At 35.6% G+C, this 26,496-nt stretch overlaps 1 protein-coding gene across 1 annotated transcript; it reads left to right on the top strand.

Annotated features, from left to right (window-relative positions):
- The first annotated feature begins 1,059 nt into the window (after positions 1-1,059).
- Positions 1,060-26,160, top strand: LOC138333763 (uncharacterized). The gene is given in 19 exon segments (XM_069282335.1): positions 1,060-2,693; positions 3,849-3,954; positions 7,297-7,361; positions 7,508-7,569; positions 8,254-8,895; positions 8,898-9,744; positions 10,065-10,147; positions 10,707-10,753; positions 11,545-11,634; positions 14,055-14,151; positions 15,305-15,362; positions 16,718-17,975; positions 19,230-19,500; positions 19,716-19,914; positions 20,645-20,686; positions 20,946-20,993; positions 21,815-21,862; positions 22,684-22,731; positions 23,615-26,160. Coding segments are annotated over 19 exon segments (4,323 nt in total). The 5' UTR covers positions 1,060-2,644; the 3' UTR covers positions 23,878-26,160.
- The last annotated feature ends 336 nt before the right edge of the window (positions 26,161-26,496 follow it).

A 26,496-nucleotide genomic window follows, 5' to 3' on the forward strand; every position in this document is an offset into this window, starting at 1 on the left:
ACAACGAACGTTCTCTTGAAGCGCATGGATCAACCATCCTGGTTCAAGTTAATTATTGTCTTTTTATTGGTTTTGTTAACAAATTTTAAATTCATAATAATTTATTGCATTAAGTTATATTAAGTTCTACTCATTTGTACAAATATTTGAATATCATACAATGGACAATAAATGATTTTCTCATAGCAGCATTATCATTAATCACAATAGGTTTGGCAGATTTTAATTTTTAAACATTTTCATTGACAAATGTCAAATGTATTAGGTTCGGATTCTGGGTTTTATTATTTTAACGTCCTATTAACAGCCGGGAACATGTAAGAACATGTCAGGTTGGTTGGTGAAGTAAAGCCTGAGTACCCGCAGTAAAATCACCAACAAGAGGTATGTACATGGCAACTGACCCACATGGAATTCGAACTCGCGACCCAGAGGTAGACGGCTTTGGGTAATATGTCGAGACACCTAACCGCTCGGCCACCACTGCCCTCCAAGGTATTAGACAACAGGCATTGCCTATATGGGTATTTTCTCTAATGTTAATTTTTAGCAGCAGGTTTAAATCAGCTTATTTTGAAAACATACATTGTACAACCTCATACAGAAATCAATGTAACCAAATATTAGTCTTGCTAAATTCCCCTTCCACCTAACTACTCCGAGTATATAGGACACATCCTTGATATGACTGAATCAGGGACCGAAAAACAGACTCGCAAATTTTATAAAAGCAGAGAAGGAACCGTAACAGTCACGTCGGAGAACGAACCCCTTTATCAGTAATATTACCTGGTCAGCGATCAATGGTATAGTCCTGACTTTCTACAATAATATAGGAAATCTAGATTGGCAAGCCCAATAGAAAGGTAATGCACGATAAAATATCGTCGCCATTAATGCAGGTTTTGAAATAGTTTTAATACCACTATGCAAGTTTGATAAATAGAAAATGCCAACCACGTATACAAGTGAAAGTATATGATTATCATTCATGCAGCATATTGATGCATTTTCTCATGCTTGCCACAGCTATCTTAATAGGATGACACTCAACATCTAAGTGAAAAAGAGAATAAATTCGGTTAAACATGCATAACTTAGGTAATCGCCCAACATTGATCTAAATATATTTTATTTGCAATTTTACAGTACAAAAAGGATTGGGCACAAGTGAAAAAGACTTGTATTAAGCCCGCTCCAGTTATTTTTTAACGTATACAAGCAAATGGATGACCTAAGTTATATGCAGATAAACTTTATGAGAGAGAGAGAGAGAAGGAGAGAGAGAGAAAGAGAGAGAGAGAGAGAGAGAGAGAGAGAGAGAGAGAGTACTCACGCTGTAGTGTTTATGAGGAATTTTATTGAATTTTAGACCAACATTGTGGGGAAATTATATGCTTATGGGGATTCCTCTCGTTCCCCACAATCCGGTTCCTCATATATTCGTAATCAGCATGGTCGAATCTTTAATTTAAAACTGAAAGTAGAAAAATGCTATTTTTAGACTATTTCAACTCTCGCGCGTTATCACACCACCGTAAAATGCAGGTTTGAGAATCATGGGAATTTTTTTATTTGGAATACCTCTAGATTGTACCTAATAACTTTGTTATTTTTGGCGCGAAAATGCTGCTGCTGAATATTTTGGCGCGAAAAGCATTATTGTACAGCAGACAGCAAGGTGAGTTGTTTCTTTCAACTGTATGTGAGGAAATTTTCTCTCTTATTGCAGTATGGCGTTACTGCACTGTGTAAAACCGGAATGTGAATGCAAGATATTCTTTACTGATATAAACGGTATCGATGTTGTCAAAGCATTTGCTGATCAATTTTCATTGAGTGAATACCACAATGGATTTTTGGTGACCTTTAAACAACATATTGACTTTAGAGTTGCAATGCTGGCTTTACAAGATCATAGACTATTTCATATTATTTACGGAATAACGGGAATGCAGATATTTGTACCAGAATTGATGAAGTATCTTGCCTAGGTCTGTCGAGGTGATATATATTACTTACTGCTCAGAAGCTAATTGATAATTTGACTAATCATTTTTTAAATATAAGTAGGCATAGTCTGGTTTATCAGTTTGGTACTGGTGCATCACATTAATCTGGGATTCATGTAACTGAAAACTTTTTAATTTTTTTTTACCTGAAAGAATCTTGTTATAAGGTCTATCAGAATTCTACTAATTAATATTTCAAATATTAATCGAAAATTTTATATATGCTGAACATGTCGATTTGTTTGACAAAGAGTCTACTTGTTTTATTTTACAATGAACAATTATGTATTTATATTTGTTATTTTTTATTGTTAATAAACTGAAATTAACTATATTAGATCTATATGTAAACCAGTCAGCCTATAGTTATAACTACATTTACAAAATCCAAATTTTTAAGAATTATGGGCCTTTTTCAGACAAATAGTATGACCAAAACTCCAAGAAGACTCCGGGATCCATAAACTCATTCATCTGAATGACCCATTAGATATATCTGTTATTAGTGTCCATCTTGGTATTTTGTCAAACAGCAGTAGAGCTATTGTATAAATTATCACTGTGTTGAGTAATTTTCATAATATTAAAAAAGGTGGCAATACCAATTGACATATTTTTTATGTACGCAGAACATGGGACGAAGCAAAACTGAGATAAAGCAACTAAGAAATCTACCAAAAGGTACGACTGATTTCTATCTTGATCGATGATCATGAAGACCTTTCTAGGGAATCATGTCAATTGTTTTAATTTGAAATACAGTAAAACCTCTCTATTAACACCACCCAGCGGTCTGAGCGAAAGTGGTCTCAATAGCGAGGTGGTCTTAATTCTGAGGTTGACAAGATTTTATCTCCGACGACCAAGAACAGTAACTCTGTGAAGTCACAGGTGCAAGCGGTCGTAATCAATGGGGATATTAGTGTAAATTATTTATTGGTACTCTGAAAACTGGTCATAATGCAGAATAGCGGGGTGGTTGTAATACTGAAACGACCAATACAAATTAGAGACATAAGGGAGGAAAAAAATCAGGACTGAAAACAAATGCCCGTAATAGTCAGGTGGTCGTAATTTTGAGGTGGTCGTAAGGTAAGGTTTCAATGTACAGTAAAAGAAAACCTTATTAATATAACTCGAACATCAGGATACCAGATCAACAATTTGAGGAATACAGGGTATTTGACTTATCCTATAGGATGGTCACAATCCATCATCAAGTCAAAATATCTGCATGGTTTCAAACTATGAAAAACAAAACATATGTCACTGACATTTTAAATACATGTACCCTGATTTTCAGCATTTTGAACTTTTATGAATTTCAAAGTGGTTTTTGATAGCAATATCAAATTGAAAAAAAAATGTATGTATTACATAAAAATGAGGTTTTGAAAAGGCACCAAACCTGTTTGAAGAAAATGAAACGTGGACATATTTGTTTCGTCAAACTGACCATCTTCCTATATATTTCCTGTAACAAAACCCCGGATATCTCAAACGGCTCAGTTTGACGAGTGCAGTCTGACGCTTTTTTTCCCCGCTGCTAGTCATTTGGACTAGTAAACGCCTATATTTCACTAGTCTGACTATTTAATCACTGTAGTCCAAAATAGATGTCGACCCAAATTACATTAGGGAACGAAAATTTGGAATGGGGGTATTCAAGGAATACCAAGGAATGCGGGTTCGAGATAAAGGGGTTATATATATAATGTAGATTAAATTATCTAGCACTGTAAACTTTGAATAAGATAATATTATACTGGGCTCTTTGTAAACTGTTTACATTGTAGTTTATTATTTAGTGTCTTAATCAGGACTATTTGGGTGTAGTTTTTTTTTTAGACGGATCCTTTATTTTTGTAAAGCTGAACAGAGGAGTCTGGTGGCCAGGATATGTTGAGGATGGAAAATGCTGTTTTTATGATGAAGAAGATTAGTATGTATATATATGTGTGTGTTTATGTTTCTTAGAACCCTATATACTCCGCCCTGTAATTATGTATTAATCCTCTTTTGAAGGAAGGACTTGTTTGTCCATTTTACCAATCAGTAAAACTATTTAAACAATAAAACAATTTCTCTTCCTGTCTCCAGCTTACCCTATTCTATGACATTATTAGCATAAGCACATATTAATGCCTTCTATAAGGCCTTGGGCTTTGTCATTGCGAGGTATTTTTAGGTCAGCTGACCCAAAGGGTCAGGATGACTTATAATAGTCATCATGTTTAGTATGTCGTCGTGCGCAGTCCTTAGTGCGTAAACTTTTCACATTTTGAACATCTTCTCCAGTTCTACCAGTGCGATTTGGCTGAAACATGCATGAAATGATCCTGACATGGTCCTGACAAAGTGTTGTTATTTTTCTGGTTGATCTGAAATCAAAGATGGCCGCCACAACCGCCATCTTGAAAACACATTTTGAACTCCTGAAACTTGTATGAAATGATCCTGATAGGGCTGAACATTAACTTTTTTAAGGACTTGCCCTGTCAGGCAGGTGACCACAAAAACCTACCTGTCCAACTGGAAATTTGACTTGCCCAATGGAATTTAAAGTGCATAGTCGGGCAATGAAAACCAGTATGAATGCGTTCATTGGCTTTCCAAAAGTCCTTACATATCAAAATGACGATCAAATTGTGCCTACTTTGTCCAGTTTAGACCAGTGAAATTATGGAAAAGCCCCATATAAATTTACCACTGTGCTAAAAATAAATTCTGAAAGCGAGGCTGTGTGGGAATGTCAACACGGATATAGGCAGCCGGGAGGACGTTTTAGGATTCCTTTACTATAAATTAATTTCCTCGCGCGCAGAGCGATTTTGACAGGTTATTTTATTTTTCTATTTCATAAGAAATTATACTGGATATATTAACACCATTTTAACCGACTTAAGCCTTCCTTTGTCCGACTATTCACTTAAATGAAAAATGATAATAATACTGTAATATGTACATGAGTTTTAGGCAATTGAATATATTTTCAAATCATTGTATACTGTACCTCAACTTAGCAACTTTAAAGCAGACCATGCGAAATACGTCGGTCCGTCGGACAATGTCAGGTTAATTTGCCGTCGGTCCGGAACCGTACTGTAAAGTTCCGGACCGACTGTCCGGTTTTAGAATCTACCCGTGTCATGGTCCCGAACACGCTTGAAAGTTTATCATAGCTGCCGCCATGTTACGATATTTCGACGGGGCTATACCCGGCAAAGCTTTAAAGCGTAGGGCTTCAACACCGGAACGAGAAGCTAAAAAACAGGCTTCTAACAAGAAGTACGAGGAAAAACGACCTTCTCGTCGTGTTAGTAGTAAGTGGCAAGACAAAAGACCATGGCTTGACCTCGATTTCTCCACTAACTCGATGACATGCAAAATCTGCATCGAACATTATCGTATGCACAATACGAGTACATCAGCTAACCTGAGAGGTAATAACACTTTTGTAACAGGTTGTAAGAATGCTAAGATCTCTGCTGTTGTTGATCACGAAAATAGTTCAGGTCACAAAAAAGCGGCGGAGCTCCAAAATAGTAATAGTTTTAAGAATAAAGGGTATGGATGAAATGACTGTTTGAAATTTTGTTGTATTTTGTTGACAACATTGCCAAACACTACAGCTGGATTAATCTTATACACAGGAAGACTCTTATCACCTGGAAATAAAAATGTAATAGTATTGTAAGGCATGTAATGTATATCAGAGACAGACTCAATGTCCGGTAAACCGTTAAATTTTGTCAGACCGAAATGTCCTGTGAAATTTTTCCCGGTCTGGTAAACATTCAGAGTTCACCAGACCGAATGTCCTGTGAAAAAAAATCATATTTCGCATGGTCTGTTAAAGTTTATAAAATATGTCCTGTAAAGACAAGCAATAAATTACTCCTCTTGGTCCACAGACAGGGCATCCAGTAGGATCAAAATCTCAAGAGTCAGCTAGTGACCCTTGGCTGTAAAATCCTGAGGGTCAAATCAAATTCCTGAGGGTCAAAATACTAAACTTAAGGGTCATTTATTTACTAATCGCGTTTAAAGTCAGTTATAGTTAAATATTAAATTTTATAACAAATAACATTGATAATGGTTAAAAAAGTTTTTTTTTTAATTATGTTTCTATAGAATAAGTTTAAAAAAAATTATAATAAATTTTATAACAAATAACATTGATAATGGTTAAAAAAGTTTTTTTTTTAATTATATTTGATTATCTAAATACTGGAAAATTTAAAGGACATTTTTGAGCTTCTGATCATAAATATATATTTAATCAACATCATTTTATAAAAAAAAAAGATGATTTTTTACGAGAGAAAAAAAAAATCTGTTTTATAAATCAAAGTTACAATTACCTGCTATTTTTTGTTTGAAATCAAAATGTTATTAATTCAGTATTTCTAAAACGATCTTTTAAAAATGTGTTGCGTTTTCCACGTCAAACCACTTTTCATATTTACCGTGAAAAACAAATTAGAAACGGTAACAGGAACGATTTACGCTTCTCACACTCCAACACTGATGGTTTGTTGGTAATGTACATGTAGGGTTATTCAGGTTAACAACAAAATGGCGACTGCAGCATGCACAAAACTAGGCCTATCTACGATTTCATCTCTTGTATACCTGCTTACAAGTTATATAACATTAATTTATTGCAATTGGAATCTAATATAGCTTTGATTAAAATGTGATTGCTGATAAGAATGTGCAGTTTTAGCGGAATGGAGGCGGGTAGATACTCGGTACAGGTGTGACTTCTTTACCTGTGCTCCAGTTAGCAAATTACAGTCGGCTAGTTTTATCTAATGACTGTGATATCAACTCTACATCAGCCTTAACAACAAGTATCAATGGCACCAAATATCCACCTGCCCAGTCGGGCAAGTCAGAGACATAATTATTTACCTGCACGACAGGAGGTCTGACCTGCCCCTGGCAGTCGGGCAATGGTCCCGACAAAGTGTTGTTACATCTCTGGTTGATCCCAAATCAAAGATGGCCACCATGACACTATATCTAATTAATTTCCAATGCGATTATTGCCAAGGTAGGCAGATGACCGTTAAGGCCCTTGGGCCTCTTGTAAAATTCACCCGAGAAGTCTAAGTAACATTTTCAAGATTAAACAAAAGCACTTAATATAGAGTCTAATGGCTGTAAATGAAGTGTTAAACCTTTATTTAAATACATGCACAAAATTGTTGTTTGAGGTATATAGAATTTATGACTTAACCTACACACATGTTTATTTCATGGTATCTCTCTGTTTCAGTGTGACTCTCAACAATATAAACTGGGCATACAATATTAGTGATGAGCAGATGAGGAAATCACTAGGTATTAATTTGCTTGTCAAATCTGTTCATAAAATAAAAGACTTAGAGCTTGATTTAAAACATTGTTATATGTTTGTTGATTGCTTTTCACGTTTTGAATTTTATGTCAACTTTTCAAGTAATGTTGTGAAAATTTTATTTATACAGGGAAACTGAGAACAAGAGAAAAATCCAAATTTCTAGATGATTTAGAAATAACAAAATCAAAGGTTAGTTTATAAAAAGAACTTTACATACCATATTCATGTAGAGCAAGTTAGCAAGATGATGATGTTTACATACTATATTTAGTAACTTTGAAATTAAAAAAAAATATATAATCATACTAATTGCACGTCTCTATATATTGTGATCACAGTAACCTTGCATCCTGTTTTATTTCCATTGTCAGTGAAAGTATCTTGGCATGGTAAAACTGTATGCTTTTGAATAAATTGAGTCAAATTATATATTTAATTAACTACTTGTGTATTGGTGATATTCAATAATACATTATGAGAAAACTGCTTAAGAAAGGTAATATATCAGAATTATCAGTGACGACTATCATCATTTTCGAGACTGATAACGACAACCTTCATGATCACCTACACTTCATTGGCTACAGCAGAAAACAAACACTGCTGTCAGATGGTGCAAATGTCTGCTATATATACTGTATAGGCCTAGATCAGCTTCATCAAAATAGTTAGGAGATATTACCATATATGTTTGTTCACACTTCATATAATGATATAACTAAGCAATAATAGTAACTTACAATATATTAGAAAATTTAGTTACATGCTTACAACATGTACACTTAAGTTTGTTCATGTTAATATTAGAACATGTAATTAACTGCAGGGGACATGTGTTGCTTACAATACTTAATCTAAGTTTGTTTTCTACAGAAAGCAGATAGACTAATACAAAGTAGTGGACAAGAGGGCATAGCAGATGGTCACGATCGAAAGATGGCAAATGATGAGCAGGGGACATTGGATGTTGGTGAGATTGCAGACGAGGAACGAAACAGAACATTGGATGATGGTGAGATAGCAGACGAGGATCGCGACAGGACATTGGATGTTGGTGAGATTGCAGACGAGGAACGAAACAGGACATTGGATGTTGGTGAGATAGCAGACGAGGATCGCGACAGGACATTGGATGTTGGTGAGATGGCAGACGAGGATCGCGACAGAACATTGGATGTTGGTGAGATGGCAGACGAGGATCGCGACAGGACATTGGATGTTGGTGAGATGGCAGACAAGGAACGAAACAGGACATTGGATGTTGGTGAGATGGCAGACGAGGAACGAAACAGGACATTGGATGTTGGTGAGATGGCAGACGAGGAACGAAACAGGACATTGGATGTTGGTGAGATAGCAGACGAGGATTGCGACAGGACATTGGATGTTGGTGAGATGGCAGACGAGGATCGCGACAGGACATTGGATGTTGGTGAGATGGCAGACGAGGAACGAAACAGGACATTGGATGTTGGTGAGATGGAGACGAGGAACGAAACAGGACATTGGATGTTGGTGAGATAGCAGACGAGGATTGCGACAGGACATTGGATGTTGGTGAGATGGCAGACGAGGATCGCGACAGGACATTGGATGTTGGTGAGATGGCAGACGAGGAACGAAACAGGACATTGGATGTTGGTGAGATGGCAGATGATGAACAAGAGATGACAGAGTATGATCGAGAGAAGACGATGGATGATGGCGAGATAGCAGACAAGGATCATGACAGGACATTGGATGTTGGTGAGATGGCAGACGAGGAACGAAACAGGACATTGGATGTTGGTGAGATGGCAGACGAGGTCCGGAACAGGGCAGTGGATGTTGGTGAGATGGCAGTTGATGAACAAGACATGACAGAGTATGATCGAGAGAAGACATTGGATGTTGGTGAGATGGCAGACGAGGAACGAAACAGGACATTGAATGTTGGTGAGATGGTGGACAAGGAACGAAACAGGACATTGGATGGTGGAGAGATGGCAGACGAGGACCGGAACAGGGCAGTGGATGTTGGTGAGATGGCAGATGATGAACAAGAGATGACGGATGATGAACGAGAGATGACGGATGATGAACAAGAGATGACAGATGAACAAGAGATGACGGATGATAAACAAGAGAAGACGGTGGATCATGAAGTGATGATAGATGAACAAAAGTTGACAGATGATGAACAAGAAGGAAGTGTGGATGATGGAGAGTTGACAGATGCTGAACAGGGGAGGACAACAGATGATGGTGAGATGGCAGATGATGAGCAAGAGAGGATATTGGTTGAAGCAGAGGTGGAGGATGAGGAAGAAAAGAAGATAACAGATAATGGAGAGATAGCCGGCAATGAGCAGGAGAGGATAACAGGTGATGAAAAAGAATATCAGTCAATCAGAATATCAGTCAATCAGATATAATGAAAAGAGACACTCTAGACAAATGTGCAATGTTCATAAAATATTCTGATATACAGATAATGAGTTTCCAAACTATACTGTCAATCATAAAAAAGAAAATCCAGATTTTTTTTTTAATTGGTAGTCTTCAGAAAAATCATAATCTATCAAGAATTGGTCCAACACTAATAGGAAGAAAATAAAACTGAAACTGCTATTATTTGGAAAGCAATTATATGCTTGTGCCATCCTTTGTTTTGTACTGTAAAGTATAATGCATTTTTCACACAGCTATTAAAGAAAAGGTAAATTGTGAGGGAGTAAAAGATTCTTGCAGCGACGACAGTGACTGCTCACAGATCTGGCCCTTATTGGTAGGTAGAAATGTATTGTCTCTATATCTGAAAGGAGGAAAAATTTACTTTTTCGTGTGCAAGTTTTTATAATTCTGCCAATTTAGTTGCTCATGACTGCCATCACTTATTATGACGTCATTATCAGAAATGTCACAATTATCACACGGGAGATGGATGTTCCGTCTTTGACGATAATGACAAGTTTACCCATTATATAACCAAAGATATTGAGATATTCTTTGAAGTTATGATGAATATAATATAAGCACTGATCTGCTTTCAGTTGGCAGTTATGGGCTGATGAATGCCAACTGGACAATAGCAAATTCAACATGAAGTGCGAGCACGCTTCATGAAATGTTGTCCAGTTTGCATTATTCAGCACATGTACTGCTGAAAGTATGTTGATTCTTATAATTGTACTTTTTCTTTTCTTGCCATTTGTGTATGATCATCTATATGATTTGCCTTGTTTCAATTGAAGATGCCTTGTACATTCGTTTAATGTGTTTCATTAAATGCCATAAATCCCTAACTTGGGTAACCATTTCATGAATGTTTATTATGGACATTCCAGAGTGTTGGTCCGAGAAGGACAAGGAAGTTACAGAGACCAACCTACAAGTGAGTCGTATGATTTTCGTAATTGCTCTTGTTACACTGACCTTACATACTTGCACAAAAAGCCTCTAATTGGTCAGTTATTCAGATTTGAATTCTTTGTTGAGCTTTGATGTATGCTTCGCTGTAGTTGCCTTGAATTGTGCAGGATAGACTTGTGCATGTCATAAGTTGACCTGATATTGCGATCAATTTCCCAGTATATCTTAGAATGTTATATTGGAACTGTTCAATATCTAATTCATAATTACAAAGTTTGTTGTAATATTGTTTATTCTATAGTTACACAGTAATAACTATATGATTATTATAAGAATTATAATATTAATTCTTATAGCAATTCAGTAGATCAGTTTCACAATTTAATATGTGTACAGTTATCAGTTGAATTTGATACATATTTTGAATGGCTAGGCAATTCCGTATTGTAGATTGCAAGTTTGAGGTCTGGCCAGGGTGCAAGCCAATAAATTGTCTATATTTGTCTTTTGCCTTGCACTGGCCCATGTATGGTATATAATATTAAAAAAACCATGTTGCAATGTTTCATGATTGGTCAAGATATTTAGAACATGACTGTTTGCTTTGAATTAGAAATTTCTAGTATTAAAGATGAGTTTAAAAAAAATAAGATTATGAACAGACTTAGGTTTTCAAGCCAAAATGTTTTTTACATGATTTTCAGAGGGAAGAACTTGTATTTTCAGATATTTGGATTACCTCTTTTCATGATTGGATGACAAGTCTTCCTTTCACAAAAATGCATTGTCCTGATTTTGTTATTAATTTTATAGCTTGGAGGAAGACAGTGATTACAGTGTTTGGGATGATTCTGACAGAGACCCACTTTACAAGCCACAGAAGTCTGACGAATTTGATGATAGGTACAGTTAAAATGTTGAAATGACCATGAGAAGGGGAACAAAAAATAGCAACTTATGTATTGCCTGGAGAGTACTTTTTGTGTTTATACCATGCAAATAATTATCATTTCTCCTGTAACCCACATAAATTTACTTTCTATCTTATTTAGCGAGGACTATGAAAGAAAATGTCAAGTTTGTGAGAAATATTGGTCTGCTTCTCGTCATTTTATTAATTTTGTGAGGAATATCAAGCTTCCAAGTTTGTGAGAAATATCAGTCTGCATCTCGTCATTTTATTATTTTTGTGAGGAATATCAAGCTTCCGGTGTCATTTAATTTGTGAGGAATATCAGGGTTCCTCTCATCAATTATTTTGTGAGGAATATTCTGCTTTCCCTTTATCACCTTTATGGGGAATATGTATTAGGGTTCCTCTGTCGAGTTTGTGAGGAACATCTGGGTTCCTCTCTCTGTTAAGTTTATGAGGAATATCATGCTCCCTCTCTCTTGACAAGATTTTGAAAAATAGTGGGGTTTCTCTCTGTCCTTTAAGTTACGAGAAATACCAAGTATTAAGTTTGTGGAGATTTTTGTAAGTTTTTATGAAATATTTTTCTCCTAAATTTTATGGGGAATGAAATTGAGATCAGTGTCAATAAAATGCTTGAAATTGATGTTGATTAAGTGTAGTCAAGATCGTTTTTTAGACATGGATTTTCCTGCAGGAGGATTTGCTTGTTTTGAGAATGATTTCCAATTTAGTGAAATCCTTGCCTTTTGTGGAGACAGGAACATGGATGTTTTAGATCTACAGATATGTGGATCAAATTTCATTGTTTTTTTTAGTTTTTTTGAAATGCTGTGCTGCAAACAATTTTGCATTCAAAATAGTTTTAGTGTGATCTTTTATACCATTACATCTGTGTTATTGTAAGAATTTTTTAATCTGGTTCAACATGGACTGAAGACTGAATGGTGGTCTGTTTGTCTTGGTGGACTTTTAAGTTTAAATCAAATCAAAGGATCGTCAAATTTGTATGCAAAATATCTTCAAGAGATAAGGTAAACATATATTAAAAAATTGTTGGAAATTGCTTCACAATTAATTGGAAACATGGTCAATAAGTGGGGGAAAAACTTGTGGATTCATAGAACTGTATATAATTAAACTGATGTCACCGAGTATCTGGATTCGAAGACTATCTTGATTATTTGAGAGACCTGCTCCACTTGATTTAATTTTTATATTATTGGATTTCATGGCATTTGTTGATTGTTGAATAGCAAATAAGATTTTATTTTTGTAATCGGTTTAAAAGATTTTTTGGTAACTACCCTTACAGAAATATGAGGCCTCTGGCACATAGTTGCAGCAATATTGCTGCAATACATACTTTTTGTATGCAAATGAGTTTGCTGCACCAAAGCGGCATTGCACACACTTGCGGCACTAAAGCTGCACATAGTTGCATGCTTATATATACAGTCACATATACTTATTTATCTGAAAAATATTGAAAAATATCTGAAAATGTCATTTGGACGAGTAGATTTTGATGAAGCACTTGTCCAACAGACGAGTACATTTCAAAGTTTTTCCGCAGCCCTGCTATACAAAGACCTTTTGAATTCATCTAGTGATGAAATTGGTGTTAATCTTGATCTAGAATTACCTTGTCAGTATCAAATAAAAAATCAGTGTTCCAGGAAACATTACCCGTATCTTCACACACCACGACCTCGTGAATCAATGCTTGAATTGAAGTTCAACTGACTTTAACCTTTAGCAAAGGATCATGGGAGTACCCATATTCTTTGCTATACTGCAGCAATATTGCTGCAACTTTCCATAATTTTTTCGTGTAGGATGCTTCTTGTACAATATGCGGCACTATTCCTGCACACAGGTTTAAAAAAAAAAGTTTCTGCACGAAAGTCGCAATAGTGCCAGAATGGTGTGGCCTACTCAGTTGTAGCAATACTGCTGCACACTTGCGCTTTCTGTAAGGGTACATTCTAAAGTATGATGTATTGTAGATATTTGTTCATAGAATGGTAATCTAGCTATCTTCCTTATTTGCTGAAAGAAATTCAATTTGTGTACATGCAGATCTCTTTTAATTTAAACCAACCTACAACATTTTTGCAGCTTTAATTTATAACATATTTGTGGCATTGTTATGCATGTTTGAAGATATGTAACTTGACTTTACAGTGAAGCTTATACAATGTAATAATAGAGCTCATATGAATTTAAATCATTTCAATGCCTCCATCTCCTAAAAATCAAATTCGGACCTCTGAAACTTCTTGCTAATAACATATAGATGTTTCTACTTTCACCTGTGGTTACATAACATTTAAATGAAATTAAAAATATAATTATTATTGTTTTAATTAATATTTCAGGATTTAATCTTGTTTGAAATACATTTCAGCGAAACATGTGTCAGCGATAAAGAAAATAATCCTTCACAGAATTCAAAGAGAAATGCAGACTACCACCCTTCCATTGCAACTGTCAAGAAAATAAAGGTAACAATATAATGATTAAACTTCAATTGATATGAATATTTGCTATTATAGAAGATAATTGATGCAGAGCCAGACAAGAAACCTCTCTGTGCATATAACAAGATATGTAAACGGTGTAAAACAGTTTGTCACTAGCATAATCATCTAATGCAGATGATCATAGTTATATTATCAGTTTTTCGGTCACCTGAAACAAAGTCTCAAGTGACCTATTCTAATCACCTTTAGTCTGTTGTTGTACGTCGTGCTACGATAAACAATTTATATTTTCGACTTCTTCTCCAAAACCGCGGATTGCGCTGAACCAAATTTGTTGAAATATTGTAGAAACCTTTCATGGCCAAAGGTTAACTGAAATTCTGAATTTTATGGTCCCAGTCCCCCAGGGGGCCTGAGGGGTGTGAGCAAAAGGGATCTATTAAGTAAAAACTTCAAAAATCTGCTAAAATTCCAAAAATTGTGAATTATATGACCCTCGGGTCTCTCATTTCCCTCTGGGGAGAGGGTTAAGTTTAGTATAGTTTATATAGGGAAAATACATTTTTTTAGAATTATTCAATCATTTGTTATAGGATATTGGTCAATATTGTCAAAATTATCAGTATGAGATGGCCATTGAATCCTTTAAACAAAATTTACATGACTGCCCCAGGGGCCTGGGGGGGGGGGGGGTGTCAAAAGGGGTCAAATAGGATAAAAGTTCTAAAATCAATCTTTTTCTGATATTCTGGAATTTGTTGAATCAAATTCTCTTCATAAATGGAAAGGTCTTAAGGTTCTTTAAAAAAATTGTGAATTATATGGCCCTGGGGCCTTACATTTCCCTCTGGGGAGGGGTCAACATTACTAATAGTTTATATAGGGAAAACACATTTTTGAGAATTATTTGACCATTTGGTATAGGAAATTAGTGAAATGTTGGCCATATGGTTAAATATGCCACGGGCGAAGAGTTGTTCGCTCGGCACTTTCATCGGAACCTATTTGGCAGAGTTATGGTCGTTTGTGTAATGAAAATGAAGAATATAAATTCCACTAATTGGCTTGATCAGTTATACCGGAGTTATTGATTGCTGACTATTAGCTTACCTGAACTGGAAAAAGTGTATTACCAGGACATTAAATTTATTGTACATGTACTTGGTAATTGCAGATGGCTACAGATCAAGATGAATCAGATGAGGAGATAGACCCCATGCGTCCTTCAACAGGTACATTTCATATTAGGTTGCTGTGACTGTCTCAAAGGCAGTTTTGATAATTTTGATAGAGATGCCATTATCAGTTGTCTTGTCTACTGCTGCTGCTGTTTTACCCAAATATTTTGATATGTAATCTAATAAAGAAAAATCATGTTTTTAGTGCCACATTTATGGGCAAAGTAATACATGTATAATTTGCAGAATTTAAATCTGGTTCAAAGTTTGGGTCATCATTACTGCATCATATGAAATTAGAAAAATCACATTATTTTTATCATCAAGACATATTGTTAAATGAGTCGGGGCTCATGGCTTATAGCCGTCTTGCTTTGCAGTGATTTTTTTATGGTATTTTGGGGGAAAGTTTTTGTAACAAATTGGGAATTTTTAATCGCAAAAAGAGCAGTTTTGGGAAAAAGTTACCCATTTCTAAACATGGTGTTATAAGTGATTAGATATTGTAAAACAGTAAACTGTTTCATTTTATCAAAAGGTGACGACTATCAAAACAGTTCAGAGTAGTTTGTTTTAGATTAGACAACGAGGGGAGAGATTTCCGGGTTTTATTTGTTTTTCAGCAATTTGATTTGGGAATTTTTCATTGTAATTGGGAAAAATTAGAGGTTTGGCATTGGGAATGGGGTCGTTTACCGACCCCAGTTGTATAAGGAGAAAAATCACTGCTTTGTCTATCCTCGTGTGCTGATCATAAACTTTTCACACTTGAAACTTCACAATTATATGCCTACCTGAAATGATCCTGAGAAGGTCCTGACCAAGAGTTTGTGTCTTTGTTGGTAAAAAATTCAAGATGGTCAGTCACCATGGCCAACAAACCACTGTACAATTAAGTATTATGTTAGAATAGAATTATATGGACTTCACAGTCGGAAAACCTGTAAGATCCATGGACCTCTTGTTCAAATTGGTCTATGTCTATTGTTCAAAAATAATCTAAAAATATTTCTCCAGCTCTGTTTTGGTTGCTCTGATCACTTGTGTGCATTCAATTTTGGAGAGAATTGGAACAGAAAATGTTGGCTTGTTTTGAATTTGACAATTATAGTCTGAATGTGTAACTTCTTTTGAGGATTTCATGTTGCATTTCACTTTGAAATTAAAAATAAGAGGAAAAAATCAATCCTAGACCCAATAAAGGCCATTCAGTAGGTTTATGATCAGAGTTCAGAATTTTGTATTATTAAATGTTAGGATTCTGAAAGCTCTTGGAGATCATAACTGGCCAAATATACTGAACGAGTGATTCAGGTCCATTGGGAGGGTTTTGGGTCTCTTGTCTGAGAGCGAGGAAATTGTAATATATACATAATGTATAATGGATGTTTGATATTTTTGTTATACAGATCATGTTCGTGCTGTTTCAAAAAAGGAAGATGGAGGCAGGAAATATGATAAGCGACAGGCATGTCTATTCTGTGGTGGACTTTTTGCCAAGATCTCGTCCCATCTGCAGAATATCCATCATGATGAAGCCACAGTTTGTAAAATTCTTGCAAAGCCAAAAAATTCTGAAGAAAGGAAAAAAGGCTGGCAGGAACTGAGAAACAAGGGTAATTTCCACCATAATATTGCGGTTCTGACTGGAACAAAAGAAGGAAACATAGTTGTAGACAGACGACCAGGAAAGGAAAAAGGGAAGGATTGTTTTCTCCCATGTCCATCATGCTTGGCTTTTATCTTAAAAGACGACTTATGGCGACATTCCAAGAAATGCCGATTCGCAGATAGCCAGAGCAATGAAAAAACTATCAAAAAGCAGGCTACACTTCTACTTCACGGCTCAACTTCATCATCAGAAAATGAAGAAGGTAACAAATTTCGCCAGGTAGTATTAGAAGGGATGAAAAAAGACGAAGTTTTGGACATGATCACCCATGACAAGCTGTTGGTTCTCTTGGGCTCTAAATTGCTAATAAAAAATGGCCATGAAAGAGTGAGCAATGTAAGACAAAAAATTCGGGAAATGGGGCGTCTTCTCCAGGTACTGACAAAAACAGCAGAAGAAAGTTCCTGTACTATGAGCGACTTCTTAACCCCAGAAAAGTTTGATGTAGTGGTATGTGGCGTCAAAAAACTCTGTATTTTAGAAGGAGAAACTGTGCGGGGATGTGACAAGTATGAGAGGCCTGCACTGGCCCTCAAAGTTGGACATACTTTAAAGAAGTTGGCTCAGATTAAAATAGGACAGGCATTGCGCAATCATGATGAAAAGGAGAGGACAGATGCAGAGAATTATCTTACTTTGCATAATGATGAATGGTGCGAAAAAGTTAGTAGTCATGCCATCAGCACATTGTCCGAGAGAAAGTTCAACAATCCAGACATATTGCCGCTCACAGAAGACATAGTATGTCTAAGGAAATATCTTCTTGAAGAAATGAAAAAAGTACAAGTAGAATTGAACAAGCAGCCCAGCAGCGATACCAGTACTTGGAGATACCTGGCACAACTTGCCCTGTGCAGAGTTTGTGTCTTCAACAGACGTAGAGGGGGTGAAGTGGGTGAGATGTTGCTTACATCATACCAGGAAAGGAATATGGAGCAAGGATCCAAAGAATTGATATCATGTCTGGAACCAATTGAAAAGAAACTTATGGAAAGGTAAATTTTGTATTAGTAAGCTTAAGCCTGTTTTTCTGGTTTTGAGATACATGTAAGAGACATGACTTTCAAAAGATTTTATATATAATGTGCCTTACATAATTAAGGTTCCTTAATAGAGATAAAGATGCTGTTTTTGCAGCGAGGATAAGGGTACTTGTCAGTTGTCACAAGTTTTGTTATCTGGTTTTAGGTCATCTGACCCCAAGGGTCAGGATGACCTATAGTCATTATGCTCCATCCGCCGTCGTCTGCTGTGCATAAACTTTTCATTCAAAGGACTTCTTCTCAATAACCATAAGGCCCAATGTACTCATATTTGGCCTGTAGTATGCTGGGCTGAAGGACTACCAAAGTTGTGAAAATGAATGATCTTGAACTACTTTTAAGGTCACAGGGGTCAAATATACTTATCCGAACAGGTGCAATTTGGTTGAATCTTGCCTGAAATGATCATTACATACTAGTCCTAACAAAGTGTTGTTATTTTTCGGGTTGATCCGAAATCCAGCTGTTATCCTAGAAACACATTTGGAACTTATCCTCTAGATCTACTAGTGCAATTTGGCTGAAACTTGCCTGAAATGATCCAGACATGGTCCGACAAAGTGATATTATTTTCCAGGTTGATCAAAAATTCAAGATGCCCACCACGGCCACCATGTTGAAAACACATTTTGAACTTTTTCTCAAGTTCTATCGGAGCTACATGTATTCGCAACTTGCCTCAAATGATCCTGACATGGTCCCAAAGATTGTTAATCTGGGGATGATCTCAAATCTAAGATGGCTACCATGACACCATATCTAATTACCGTATTCGACCCAATAAGCGCCTGGGCGCTTACAAAAATGGATAAAAATGAAAAGGTGTTAATATGTCAAAATTATTGCAAATTAATACCGTTTATGTAGTTTTGGTCCTTATTTGTGCCTGGGCAATTGAAATTGAGGCCTCAAAAAGGGACATGGGCGCTTATTGGGTCAAATACGGTAGTTTCCTATACAACTGCATTTTACCAAGGTAGTCAGATGACCGTTAAGGTCCTTGGGCCTATTGTTATTGGCTTGTTTTCATTTGATATCAAATTTAGTCAAGGCGACCAGCTTATAAGAAATCATTATTGAAGTCCGATGTCAAAGGGAAAAATATCTCTTGTTTTCAAATGAATATTTTGTTATTATGAAGCAAAGTTGTATGGTTACAATTATTTATGTGTATTGGTTTATATATTAATGTGGTTATTTTTACAGGCTGCAACTTGTTGATATCATGGGGAAAAGGAAAAGGAAGGTTCCAGTTATTCTTACTGCAGACATGGTGGAAGCCCTTGATTGTTTGAATAGTCACAGATCTGCAGTTGTTTCACCAGCAAACAAGTATTTGTTTGCTGCACCATCAACATCTAATGGTCACTTGAAAGGATGGGATGCCCTAAATATGATCTCTCAGAAAGCTGGTCTGCAAAAACCGCAACTAATGAGAACAACAAACCTGAGAAAATATGTGGCAACTGTTTCCCAGGTAGGAGAACATATATATAAAGTTCACCTGTTATACTACTTAAGAAAGGTTTGAAATGAAGTCCGGTCATGATATGTGGTCTTTATCAAATTGCTTTTGAAATGAAACAAACATAGACATTTTTAACGGAACTAGATATACTACTTTAATGTTGGTGTCTGTACTGTAAAAATCATTTCTGATTTGATTTGATAGATTAGTTCTGAATCTTGCAGATTGTTGACATGGGATCAAATCAAGAGTTAGAATGGCTAGCATCACACATGGGACACAGTCTGTCGGTACACAGGGAATACTACCGTCTACAGGAGAAGACCCTAGAGTTGGCAAAAGTCAGTAAACTACTTATGGTTGTAGACAAGGGACTAACATACAAGTATGCCGGACGCAGACTTGATCAGATAACTCTTGATGGTGAGAAGGAAATGACACTCTGTGCTCACTCTATGGATAGCATTTTTTCGGCATTTTGCTAATGGAAGACACTAATTGCTAAAATAAAAATAATTGTTTTAGCATTTATTGCTGAGCTTTTTTTGGCTGAATTAGAAAATAAATTAGTAATTTCATTTCTTTTTTCATTCTAAATACCTGAGCTATCAAATCCATGATTCAAGATGAGTTCCTAAACATTTGTCATTCCAATTGTTACACTGGAAAAATAATGGCCTGGTTATGGCCTTGAGGAATAGGGAGGGATATGTGGAGGAGTATGAAAATATCATGTTATTTTTATTATTTTCTTAGTTTACTTTTAGTAATTAAAAGCATTGCAAATGTTGCCCTATGTGCTATTGTAGATATCATAATTTTTAAAAAGTCAATTTTCTTTGTTGGGCACTCAGTATCACTAGTTTTGCTTAAGAACATTTCTTTTTTGCTAAAGAAAAAAGAAAGGTTTTAGCAACTTTTGCTAAGGCGTTTTTTTTTATCTAGAGTTACCAGACACTAATTATGAAATATGATTCTTAAATTTTCCATTTTACAGGAGTAAAATAGTTTAGAAAGTTTTTTCTTTTAGGTCTTGTACATCCCAAAAAGTAATTTTCAGAGTTCAGCTATTGGCAATATGGTCCACCCAGAATGTAAAGAAGGGGTAGAGAATTTTGTCAGATAAATTTGTATTAAACTATTTCAATTACAGAAATTGAAGATGTTTCTGAGGAGCCTAATCAGCATGAGACAGGTTAGTAGTTATGGTCACACTTTAACATATAATGCATGCTATCACATCTCTGACATTATTCTCACCTGTTTGTATTAATCTCATCCTTATAATACTGTAAAAAATTAGTTTCCGTACTCCTTGTTTGTCAATTTCTATGTGTTTATGCAGTATGTGCATTTTTGGCACTTAAATTGCAACAGCGAAGGCCCTTCAACCATTAGTTTTGTTTTGATAACAGCTGCAGCATTGAAAATTAATTGTTTCCCTATTCTTACAGAAAATGATGGCCCAGCTGATGAAGAGGAACATGCTGAAATGACTTATGGTAATGCAATGGGAGTCTGTTAATAGGGCATTACACTTGATATCTCGGTCCAAGTTTCAATTAAAAACTTGGAAAGTGCAAAAACATTGTTTATGTATTTTCCATTTTTTTTTAAATTTTAGTCCACCTTCAACAAAAAAGCACTGGAGGGGTATTATCTCTGTCCCTACTAGTGTCCTGCCAATCTTTAGACAGATCAGAAAAACAAGATGGCTGACAGACAGCCATCTTGGATTTTGGCATTTCAAGTTTCCTTTCGTTATTTCTTAATTTTTCAAGCTTCATGTTTGCATCTTCCTTTGTTTTTAGAAGTGCCCATTGAATATTGTGTATTAAAAATTGTGCTTGAAGTAATAAATGGATATTTCACATTCTTCATTATAGTGTTTTACCTTACTACCTGCAGCCTTCATTGAGTTTGGCCGTTGAAATTTGTTTTTAATGTTTTCAAAATAAAATATTCATTGAGTCTTCTTTCACATTCTATATGATTAAGAGGAAGAGGGGTAAGAAGGGAAAAGACCAGTCTGATAGAAATCCAATAAAGGTCATTCAGTGGTTGGAGCCAAGATCTCTCTGGGATCTCTTGTTAAAAGTTCTTTTAAGGTGGTCATTAAGACATTGTGTTACCAATTTTATGAAAATCGTCGTATTGTCATGGTAACACAGTGTATGCTTCTGATTGGTTGAAATTTAGACTTGATTAAAATTCATTCAGTGTGTTAGGGCAAGAAGCGACCAATTCTTCTAATTTTAACATCTTTCAGTTGCAGCGTTAGATAAAAGTTTTGTAGGTATTAATTGTTTTCTTCTTCTGACAGAAAAAGATGACCAAGCTGAAGAAGAGGATCATGCTGAAATGACTTATGGTAATGCAATGGGAGTCTGTTAATAGGGCATTACACTTGATATCTCGGTCCAAGTTTCAATTAAAAACTTGGAAAGTGCAAAAACATTGTTTATGTATTTTCCAATTTTTTTTAATTTAGTCCAACTTCACCAAAAAAGCACTGGAGGGGTATTATCTCTGTCCCTACTAATGTCCTGCCAATCTTTAGACAGATCAGAAAAACAAGATGGCTGACAGACAGCCATATTGGATTTTGGCATTTCAAGTTTCCTTTCATTATTTCTTAATTTTTCAAGCTTCAGGTTTGGATTTTCCTTCGTTTTTAGAAGTGCCCATTGAATATTGTGTATTAAAAATTGTACTTGAAGTAATAAATGGATATTTCACATTCTTCATTATAGTGTTTATTTTACTACCTGCAGCCTTCATTGAGTTTGGCCGTTGAAATTTGTTTTTAATGTTTTCAAAATAAAATATTCATTGAGTCTTCTTTCACATCTTAATCATTGATTAAGAGAAATAGTGGTAAGAAGGGAAAAGATCAGTCTGATAAAGATCCAATAAATGTCATTTAGTGGTTGGAGCCAAGATCTCTCTGGGATCTCTTGTTATCTAAGTTCTTTTAAGGTGGTCATTAAGACATTGTTTCCAATTTTATGAAAATCGTCGTATTGTCATGGTAACACAGTGTATGCTTCTGATTGGTTGAAATTTAGACTCGATTAAAATTCATTCAGTGTGTTAGGGCAAGAAGCGACCAATTCTTCTAATTTTAACATCTTTCAGTTGCAGCGTTAGATAAAAGTTTTGTAGGTATTAATTGTTTTCTTCTTCTGACAGAAAAAGATGACCAAGCTGAAGAAGAGGATCATGCTGAAATAGATGAAGGTAATGCAATGAAAATGTTCTGATACATTGACAGATGAACTTAATTTTTTTATCATAATTTCTTAGTACTTGTTAGCTCAACTGGTCCAAAGGACCGGATGTGAGCTTATGGGATACCGCTGTGTCCGGTGTCCGTCAACAATCGACTTCTTCTCCATTCTCCGGAATTCAACAAAATTTGACTGGTAGCATCCTTATGGGTTGCTGACTGAAAATTGTACAAATGATGGGGCTGAGGGGCGGGGCCAAAAGGGGTCAATTTGGCTATTTCCATATAAACCATTTCTTCTCTGCAACTGAGCATGGGAGAACGCTCATAATGCAATGGTTGCATCCGTGTAGGGTGGGGATTCAAAATTGTACACATGATGGGGCTGACCACCCAGGGGCCTTAGACGCAGGGCCAAAAAGGTTAATTAGGCTACTATTTTCATATAAATTATTTCCTCTCTGAAACTATGTATTGAATAGCATATTCGTATGGTATCTATAACATCATTATATGTTTGGGTTTAAAAAATGGGATCAATTTGTCTTTGTGATTTTTGAATCACTAATTACTAAATTACAGAATAACTAAAAAAAAACACCAGGTGAGCGATACAGGCCCTCTGGGCCTCTTGTTTAACATTCATATCAGTCGTCGCTGACCCCCTGGGGCACCAGATGGGTGGGGCCAAACCGGGTCAAAATGACTTAAAATTAAAGAAAGAAAAAAATAGTTCAAAGGTTTGAAAGAAGCAAATAATCTTCATAGATTAAAAAGTCAAATTTATATAATCACTGACCGACTTCAAGGGATAGTATATTAGTGTTTATATGTCTTTGTTTCATTCTAAACAAACTCAGGTGACTGTCAAGGTCCATTGGCCTCTTGTTTCAGGATGTACTAGAAAAAAGAAGAAGACTGTTGCTAAGAAAATGCCATGGACGCAAGAAGAGAAGGATCTCTTGAAAAAGAAATTTCATCGCAGTATTTCGAGCAGAACACCACCATGTAAAAATGATATACTTGTAGAATGCAGGAAGGATGAACGAATAAAGAAAATATTTGACTGTCGAGGCTGGCTTCAAATGAAGTACATAATTTGGAGCCTTGCACAACAACATCACAAGAGGTGTCAAAAACTTCTTGATAAAAGATGATTCGTGAAGTGATTGTCCAAAGACATAATTATGTTTCAAGATTTCACAGTTTGTGCCAGGTTGGGTGGAAAATTGATCTCTTTCTAAATGGATTATTTTACATTATGCAATTGATCCATTGTATTGTTTTAATATGCTGTATTATGGAGAGCTGATTTTAATGTTAGTTATGTTCCAAAAAGTGGTACTGTTTACCAAAACGTTGATGTTTTAGCTCAGGTGGCCTGAACGGCGGTGAGCTTATGTCGCAGTGTCAGCGTCCATCCGCCAACTTTTCACAAAAAATCCCTATTAAATATATAGTTATGAATGACTTACGGATTTTGACCAAATTTGGTCTGAAGCTTGCTTGATAGATAGGGAATGTATTGATGATCTTGTGTCTCAAAAACATAATTTGTTGAAGACAACTGATCACAATTGTTTTTGTTTTGTGATAATAACTAAATAAACCAGGTGAGCGATTCAGGCCCTCTGGGCCTTTTGATTTTTTAATCTATATAAGGCATATATAAGGATTCCAAATACGTCAGTACTTATTTGATTAAAATATTATGACATTCATTTTTTGTATTAATCCTTTATGTGATAGGTTTTGCATATGGCTTCACTTTAAATGACTTTTTGTTTGGGGTCTGTCAATTGTGAAAAATTCTTGTTACAGCTATTTCTCAGATAGCACTTGATAGATTTTTATTAACTTCATATCATGGGTCCCATGGGTCAATCACTCGTCCTATCTGTCCGTCCGTTAATGATATCTGATACCACTATTTCTCAGAAAGTACTGAAGGGATCTTTCTCAAATTTCATATGTAGGTTTCATGTTACATTTTGAGACCGATCAGACAACAAGATGGCTGACTTGCCGACATCTTGGATTTTGGTAGTTGAAGTTTGTTACCGTTATTTCTCAGAAAGTACTAAAGGGATCTTTTTCAAATTTTATATGTGCAATAATGTAGTTTCCCCATATGGCCTTTGTATTGACCAATTTTGGGACCAATCGGTCAACAAGATGGCTCACAGGCCACCATCTTGGATTTTGATAGTAAAAGTTTGAAAAGCAGAGAAGTGATCCCTCTTTCATTTTTCTGACATAGATAATTCTTTGGTTTGGTTGGTGCCAAGATCCCTCTGGGATCTCTGGTTTAATGCTTTATGCTTTCGACTAAAAGTTACTGTTGTTGTTTTAAGTGTAATGGAACCTGTGATTTTTATTTGTAACTGCCCAAAAGTATTGGGTATTTTATTTTTTGGTTTTCTGAGCACCATGTGCCATCAATAAATATTTCACATTTTAAACTAATTAAGTTCAATCCATGGAATTAAGCTAGAGCTTAATTGCTTGAAATCATAATAACAGAGATAGTCCTGCTCAATTATTGTTATTTTTTATTTTTCAGGTGAACTAGAAATTTGTGTTCGCCATAATTTTGAAAAACACATTTAATATTAACTTTTTATCTGGTTCAACTAGTACCATAAAACTGAACATTGATGGAAGTATTATGGGAAAATCGCCCATTAAGTACTGTAATTTTTCATCTGCTGAAAAATAATGATATAGCTGCTATGATAGCCAGAGATAGTCCTGACCAAATGTTGTTAAGTTTTATTTGGATCTGAAATCGAAGATGACAACCGTCTTTGAAAAGACATGCCTGTATATGACTTCTTCTTAACCTCAACTTGTGCCATTGAATAGGAAATTGGTTTTAAGTTAGGAAAAAATTGACAGGCAGCTATGGCAGTCTTTTTCTATCATGATCGAACACTCATTTTTAACTCTAAAGAGTTAGTCTAAATGTGCTTTAATCAAAATAGTCCAATTTGTTATTCATAATTTCAATAATGGTCCTATAGCGAATTTTTTCATTGTTCACTATATTACATGTACTTCATATGAGCGAGTTTGTTAAAAATTGTGATGCAGGTAGGCAGATGAACATTAATGCTCATGGGCCTTTTATTAATTATTTTCTTGTGAGTATAGAAACACTGAATGCCACTTAAGCAGTCCTTTTAGGCTTTAAGATTGTCTTTACTAAGTCTAATAGTTGTGTGTTATTCATAATTTGCCAAAAGTGCATGGTCCTCTTGTTTGTAACTTTTATTTTAAAAGTAAAGGAAATATTTTCCAAACATGATAACAATTTAGGTTTTTCTCGCAATGTGTTCAGTCAGATTTGATGAAAAACCAAAACCCATGCCTTGTGCAAGTACACACTCACCTATTGATTATTATCAATAAAATGTTAATGAAAAAAAATCTGTTCTTTTATGTATTTGGTCATTTGATCAGAAAATATGAAGTGTTTGTGAGGAAGGTCAAGTCTCTCCGGTAACAGAGTTTGCGGGGAACATATCTCTCGTATACTGATGTTTGTGAGGAAGGACAAGTCTCTCCGTGAACAGAGTTTGCGGGGAACATATCTCTCGTATACTGATGTTTGTGAGGAAGGTCAAGTCTCTCCATGAACAGAGTTTGTGGGGAACATATCTCTCATATACTGATGTTTGTGAGGAAGGACAATTCTCTCCGGTAACAGAGTTTGCGGGGAATATATCTCTCGTATACTGGTGTTTGTGAGGATGGACAAGTCTCTATGGTAACAG

This window comes from Argopecten irradians, chromosome 10 (assembly GCF_041381155.1).
Source record: "Argopecten irradians isolate NY chromosome 10, Ai_NY, whole genome shotgun sequence".
Lineage (NCBI taxonomy): Eukaryota > Metazoa > Mollusca > Bivalvia > Pectinida > Pectinidae > Argopecten > Argopecten irradians.